The 7,228-nt window shown below is 60.6% G+C and overlaps 1 protein-coding gene across 1 annotated transcript; it reads left to right on the forward strand.

The window, feature by feature from the left end:
- Positions 1–1,336: 1,336 nt before the first annotated feature.
- NPW (neuropeptide W) lies at positions 1,337–2,383 on the forward strand (the record flags this gene model as incomplete). Its single annotated transcript, XM_029949415.1, has 2 exons — positions 1,337–2,013; positions 2,195–2,383. Coding segments are annotated over 2 exons (762 nt in total), but the record flags the coding sequence as incomplete, so codon positions are not given.
- Between the last annotated feature and the right edge of the window lie 4,845 nt (positions 2,384–7,228).

The raw sequence follows: 7,228 nt of genomic DNA on the forward strand, positions 1-7,228 counted from the left end.
CACCCTTTCCCTTTTGCTGAAGAGACAGGCAGAGGGTGAGGGGCCGCGGAGTTTCCGTGGAGAACTTCAGCTCAGGCCCCAGCCTGGGGCGGTCAGGCTGGGGGTCTAGATTGGAGCCCCCTCGCCCCACTGTTTACCCGCAGGTGATCTGAACAAAACCCTCTTCCTGGCGCCTCCGCTTTCCTCACTGGCCCCTTTCCTGGGTCCACAGTTGTCTCACCAGAAGGCACCTGACTGGCTCAGTCAGTGCAGCGTGTGACTCTTGATCTTGTTGTGAGTTTGAGCCCCACATTGGGGGTAGAGAGTACTTAAAAAAGTAAACTCTTTGGGGCGCCGGGTGGCTCAGTCGGCTAAGGGTCTGTCTCTCGATCCCAGCTCAGGTCTTAATCTCAGGGTCCTGAGTTCAAGCCCCACCTTGGGCTCTACGCTAGGTGTGTAGACCACATAAACACACCTAAAAACATTCATTCTACCTTTGTGGCATTGTTAGGAGATCAAAATAAGACATTTCAGGGTCCCTGGTGGCTGGGATCTAGGTGCTCCATGAGTGTGGTTGCTGGGCGGGAGGAGGCGGGGGCGGTGAGGCTGGATTCTTCTGAGGGTTGCATCCTTCCTGGGCTGGGGCTTGGACACAAGTGGGTCAGGCTCTGCCCTCTGGAAGGGGCTGTTAAACCCACACAGTCACAGAGGAGCATTCGGGGGCACTAGTCTCCCGAGGGCCGTGGAAACAGGACCCTGAATGAGGAGTAGGCGTTGGCCAGGTTGGGAAGGAAGGGAACGATGTCCCAGGCACAGCAGTGCCGAGGTGGGCAGAATCACAGGTTGCGGGGTAAGGCAGAAGGAACGAGACTGGCCAGAGAGAGTGGTCTTGGGGTGGGGGGAAGGGTCACGACCAGAAAGGCTGGAGGGCCACAGGGCCTCATCCTGCCCAAGCCAGGACTGCGGGATGAGAGACGCTTCCTTTTGAATCTGAAAGCCGTAGGGAACCACTAACCAGCTCAGAGGACTTGTGGCTGCAAGCATCCAGCTGCCGCTGGGAAATGGGGTGGTGGGCGGAAGTGAGGGTGGGAAAGGACAGGACGGGGCAGGGGACAGATTGAACAGCTGTGTAGGTGAGGACAGGAGGGTTCTCGAATGACGCAGAGGGCTCTTCCAGCCTCCCAGTCTTTCCTCTACTGGTGCCCAACCTGCAAAAGCTCGGCTTAAGGGGGGACCCCATTGTCCTTGGGGGGAGGAGGAACCGAGCAGCCCGTGTGGGGGTGAACAGGGGCTCCGCCTGCAGAAGGTCAAGATGAGTTCTAGCTGAAGGCCCACTCGTTCAGAGAAGGGGCTCTGATCACCCACCCACGTCCCTGCCACAGCAGCCTGGGCCCCGCTTCTCCCTCCTGTGGGAGCCCTGCGGTACCGCCGGGAGCAGGGGCGGGGCCGGCGAGCAGTTATAGTTGGATCCACCGGCGCTCTGCTCCCCGACACGCAGTACTGCAGGGCGCCGGCACCCAGTTCTTTTCCTCCTGGCCTGCCCCGCCGGGCGGCCGTCTGCACGAACACCCTGGCGCGGGGCACCGGGGTGCGGGGCCCTGCGGGCCGGCCGGTGCGCGCATTGCTGCTGCTGCTGATGCTGTCGCTGCCCGCTGGCGCCTGGTACAAGCACGTGGCGAGTCCCCGCTACCACACGGTGGGCCGCGCCGCGGGCTTGCTCATGGGGCTGCGCCGTTCGCCCTACATGCATCGCCGCGCGCTGCGCCCCGCTGCCGGAGCCCTGGCCTCGGACACCCAGGGCCTGGGCGCGTCCCCGGAGTGGCCATCTGCCGGAGACACCCTCCCTGCGGCGCCCGACCCCCGCGCTGCTCTTCTGCTGCCCTCTGAGGTTCGCGAACTGTTGGGGCCAGGACGCAGGCACTCCTGCGCCGGGCGCCGGGTCAGTGCGCCTTGGAGCTGGCGCGCCCGCGCGGCCGCGCCGGAGCTGGAGCCAGGGCTGGGCGCCGGTTCCCGGACCTCCGCGGAGCAGGCCAGGTACGAGGGGAGATCCGAGGCGGGAGCTCGTGTTCCCACGAGGCACCCTACGACTTTCCTGTCGCTCACTTCTTAGGGAGAAAGGCTTTACCTGGAGCGTCTTGCTCTTTCCAGCCTTGGGGGCGGAATGTGTTGGGTGGGGGGCCGTCCTGTCCTCGAGGTCCTCCTCTGTTCTTTCCAGAGCCTTCAGAGAGTCTCCTGTTCAGCGACGGTCTGCCCAGCGCACCGCGTTCGCGGGACCCCACCGCTCTCCAGGGCTATCCTGAGCGCAGCGCCTGCTGGCAACGCCCCTTCTCCTGATCCAGGCAGAGTCGATTAGTCCTCCATGGACAGCTCTGGTCAATAAATTTGCCTGGTTCATGTGCCCCCATGTGTGACCCCTTTCCTCTGTGATGTGTACTTGGCATCTAGCTTTAGGGCACAAACAGCTGCACCCACGCTCTGGCACATATCAGGAGCCCCCTCCTAACCCCATCCATCCGTAACTGCTTGGGAAACAGACGGGGGCCCAGAGGCAGAGACCTTGCTGGGGCCTAGGTCCTCTTCTCCTGTCTCTGCCAGTGCTGCCCTCCTATTTGGGGGTGGGGTCATCAGACCAGGTCCCCACGTCCCACAGGAGGGGAGAGGTCTCGTGGGAGGTAGGTGCAAGTCAGCCCCGGGGTCCTGCTGCCATCCGCCAGAAAGAGAGCAGGCACTCATACCCTACCAGCCTCCTGGGAGCCCTGCAGAGTGCCCCCTCACTGTGGCCCCTGGCCAGGCCACTTGAGAATGTCTTTCTCAAAGGACCTGAAGACCTGGCAGCCCACCGAGCCTTCCCGCCATCTCCTGGATTCATGTCACCCACGATCTCCTTTGTACCACTTCTTTAGGCCATGCTCTCCTGCTAGGGAGGAGGGGCCCCTTGGCTCCTCAGAGACTCTTCCCTCTCTGATCCCCTCCGCATTCCCAGGTATTGGCTCCATGTAAATGTGTGCTGCCATCTTGAGTAAGGGTCTCCCTCCACCTGGGCCCCCTTAGAGCCCCTGCTCTCCTCCAGCCTACTGCTCCCTTGTCAGCCCTCTTCAGTTTGGGCTCTGATGCCCACAGCTGTCCTGGACAGGACCTCAAAGTGCCTGTTTGCTGTGCACTGATGCTGTCTCCCCCTGGAGCCCTCCCCTGGCCATGTGGCACAGTCTTCCCTTGGGGCACCCAGCAAGGAATGGAGAAGGGGTGTCCCGTGCCTGTCAGGCCAGCTAACTTCGAGAAGCCCACCTGGAACCGGCCCCCACACTCCCCTTGGCCTCTGGAAACCCCCCTTTCTCCTTACTGGCAATTCCTTCTCATCTCCTGGGTGCATCCTCCCCATGCGGTCCCCTAATGTGGGCATTCTTCTTTTTTTTTTTTTTTTTTAATTTTTGAGAGACAGAGACAGCGCGTGCAGGGGAGGGTCAAAGAGAGAGGGAGACACAGAATCCAAAGCAGGCTCCAGGCTCTGTCAGCACAGAGCCCGACGCGGGGCTCGAACCCATGCACCATGAGATCATGACCTGAGCCGAAGCCAGAAGCTGGACGCTTAACCAGCTGAGCCCCCAGGCGCCCGTTGGGCATTCCTTTTTACTACACCCTCCCATTCTTGCCAACCCCTCCCTGAATTTATTTATTTATTTTTTAAATAGTTTATTAACCCCTCCCTGAATTAAAAAAAATTTTTAATGTTTATTTTTGAGAGAGAGAGTAGGAGAGGGATACAGAGAGGGAGACACAGAATCCAAAGCAGAGTTGTCAGCGCAGAGCCCAATATCTCTACGTGAGATCATGACCCCAATATCATGAACTGAGCCAAAGTCAGGGGTCTCGACCACCCCCTGAATTTACTGACTCTGATACCAGGATCTGCACTGAGGGAAGGGTTGGCAACTTGACTCCTCAGGTCAACACACTCTGCACTCCATATCTTCTCCTGGTCCTGCCAAACTTACATCTTTCACAACATGCGTGTCCTGACCTTATCACTTCTGGTGCAAAACACCTCAAGGGCTCTCCCCCACTGATGGCCCAAAATCCATGTGCCACGTGCACAAAGTCCAGGGCTGCCCTGTCCCCCAGTCTCATGCTCCCTTCCCTCCCTCACACGGCAGGAGCTCTGGGCAGATTTCAGAACAGCCCCATGGTCCACCCTGAGGAAGGACTCCGGGGCCTCAGGCCAAATGCCCTCCTCAAGGGCTGTGCCAGTCCTGGGCTCACCCTTGGATCTAAGTGATGTTTCCCCAGTAAGCACCAGTGCCTGGTGCCAAGTGGCCTGGATATGTTTGGTCACAAGTGCTGGAACACTTGGTGAGACCCTCGATGTCATCTTGCCTAGAGGTACCCCATTCCAGAGAGGTTGGTGTCAGGTCCAAGGTGAAAGAGCGGTGCCGATTAGGGACTTGGCAGAGGCCCAGGTTCCCTGCCTACCATCTACGTGTACTGCTGTGCCCCTGCAGTGCAAGGAGCCCTAGGGCGCCGGTCCCATTCTAATCTCCACCCAACTTGGCAAGGGTGAGCCAAGTCCGAGCCAGAGGGGCGGGGCCTGGGCCAGCTCCTCGGAGGAAGCAATCCCACCGACATCCGGCAGGTGGCGCTGCGCGGCTGCTCTCGCGGGCTTCCGACTCCCTCGGAGCCGGGCGTGGGCGGGGCCTGAGCGGGTGGGCGGGGTCCTGCGCTGCCTCCCTCGGTGGTCGTCGCGGTTCTCCCCTTCTCTCCGCCTCTCATCTCCGGGTCTCTCGTTCTCGTCACAGTTTCCGTCGCGCTCGTCCCCTGCCTGGTCCAGTTTCGAGCTCTGAAGAGAAGCCTGGCGTGTAGTCCGCGGGAGGAGGCCATAAGAGAGGTCCTGTCATCCCGTGGGGCCATTAATGCCCATTAGGGAGGAGGCGCCGGCCCGGGAAGCTCTGGGCCATTACCGGGGCGTCAGACTAATGGCTCCACCCCACAGATGGCTCGGGACCAGGCCTCAGCCCACTGCCACACCCCGGAGTCCCCGTCCAGGCCCAGGCTCCACCCACCTCTGGGGGTGTTGCGGCTGGGAGGTAGCCAGAGCTCGGAGGAAAGCCGTCTCCCCGCCAGGGGAGCCCGGGGCCAGCCCACCCACCAGATGGACCCTCTGGCAGCCAAGGGAGGGAAGCCCCGAGAAAGGTCTACGTTCTCCCCTGCCGCAAGGCCTATGTGGCAAGGTGGCAGGTGTAGGATGAGGGCGTCGTGTCGTGGGGATCACCTCCCACCTGGCCTCCCGCCTGCTGCCAGCCTCGCTGATTGCTTCCTCTGGTCCATTCCCCGGCGACCTCAAACAGCTTAGAGCCCCTGAGCATCTTCCGGGCTGCTCTTCTGAGCCTTTGTCCATGCTGTTCCCTTGGCTTGTTTCTCTGCCTCGCTCTTATATCTCAGCCAGAGGCTGGGAGAAGAGCATAGGAGAGTTTGCCAGGAGAGCAGCTGGGTTCTCCTTCCCGGCTTCTGCTGTCGGGCCCCCATTCTTCCTCTCCCCCATTCCTGCTCCCCCTTTGGAATTTACCTGGGGTTCTTCTCTGCGGCTGTTACCCACCCCCTTTATTAATTCTATGATGTTGCCTTTGTTACTCTGTTACCTTCCTTGGTACTTCCTCAGCTCCTTTTTTGCTTTGGGCTCCTTTGTTCCCCTGTGAAGCAGTGTTCTGGCCCCTGGCTGTGACCACACACCTCTGATTCCACCTGCCTCCAGTGGTGGTGTGTTCCCGTCCATGTTCACTCACTGGTGGGGTCCTGGGCTGCAGGGGGCAGTGAGGGCCTGTGGCTGATCCTGGGAGTCTGTCCTATGGGGGGTGGGGAGAGGGGATCTCCAAGCCTCCTGACCCGGAGGATCACGGGCTCCTACCTCCTCTGCCCCCAGCCTGGGGGTTCCCATCCAGCCACCTCCCTAGACTTCAGTGTGGCCCCAAGCTACAGCCTAGCAGTTCCTCACTGGTCCTGGTTGCTCTGGGTGACTCGTAAGCCCCATCAGGGACTGGATACAGTAGAGGGCACTGCCACACCCATCCTCACAGCCACCAAGAGCAGCAGCACCAGGTTGGATCCAGGGAGGCCACACAGGCAGCCTGTGGACAGGAAAGCACATGGATGCCTATGGCAGCATCAGCCAGGAACTTAGAGGTGGGGGTGGGGAGGCAGCCATGCAGCTTTGGCCTAAGGGGCAGTAGCTGGGGTGTGGACACCCAAGGGGCTGCGGCCCAGGAGGCTGCCTGGAGGAGGGCAGGAGGCGGGCACTTGGGCGGAGGCCGGGAGCCCAGGCCGAGGGCACTGGAGAGGGAAGAAGGAGCAGCAAGCACCGAGCCCGAGCGGAGCGCGCCTCTGCCCCCATGGGGAGCTGCCTGAGCTGGCTAAGCCTGAATCCCGGGGACCAGGTATGTGCAGGGGCTCGCCGGCTGGGGGGGCCTGCAGCTCAGCTGTCTTCCTGTATCTGAGGCTCTGGAAGCGCTCCGGTAAAGAGTGAACTTGGCTTCTCATAGCCCTGTCCTGAGAGGAGCTGGGGAACCTAGCCTGGGTCTCGTTCCTCTTTAGAACTCAGTTTCCTGATCTGTAAAATAGCCAGAGCACCCTGGGGTTGCTGCAGATAAAGTGTACTCAGAGCCACAACAAAGCAGAACTGGTTTTCTGTTGTCATTTTTGGCTGGTTGGGGGAAGGGGTCCTCCTGCTAGGGCTGGCTAGATGCTAGGAGGAGAAAGACGGAGGGAGGGGCAGAGGGACACTGCGGAGGTCAGCTCCTGGGAACAGCTTCTGTGAGCACTGATCACAAGCCAGAGGTCAGAGGCCAAAGTCCTCAGTACATTTCATCTCTGCCTGGGATGAGCAGGGGCACAAGCGAGAGGGACCCAGGCCAAGAGAGAGGAATGGGGGGTGGGTAATATTTAATGGACGTGCCCAGCACAGGTAGGCACAGTCTCCTTGGGAGGGCCAAGGTGCTGCCCAGCCACTGGTCTCCAGAATATAGGGAAGGGCTTCTGCCTTGTCACTTTCAAACTCCTCTGTCTCCTGGGCCATCCTGGGACTCTGTTGGGCCAAGGTAGCTCTGGGTGCAGAAGGGACCCTGGTACAGGCACACCGGTGTGTGTGTGTATGTAGCAGGGGGAACTTCCCGAGGATGGTGGGCAGAACTGTGGCTCTTGTTCTTACCCTCTGGCCACTGTGTGCGGTTCCTCAGCCTGAGAACCCTTCTCTGCCCCTCCCCCA

The sequence above is a fragment of the Suricata suricatta genome, chromosome 8 (genome assembly GCF_006229205.1).
Source record: "Suricata suricatta isolate VVHF042 chromosome 8, meerkat_22Aug2017_6uvM2_HiC, whole genome shotgun sequence".
Lineage (NCBI taxonomy): Eukaryota > Metazoa > Chordata > Mammalia > Carnivora > Herpestidae > Suricata > Suricata suricatta.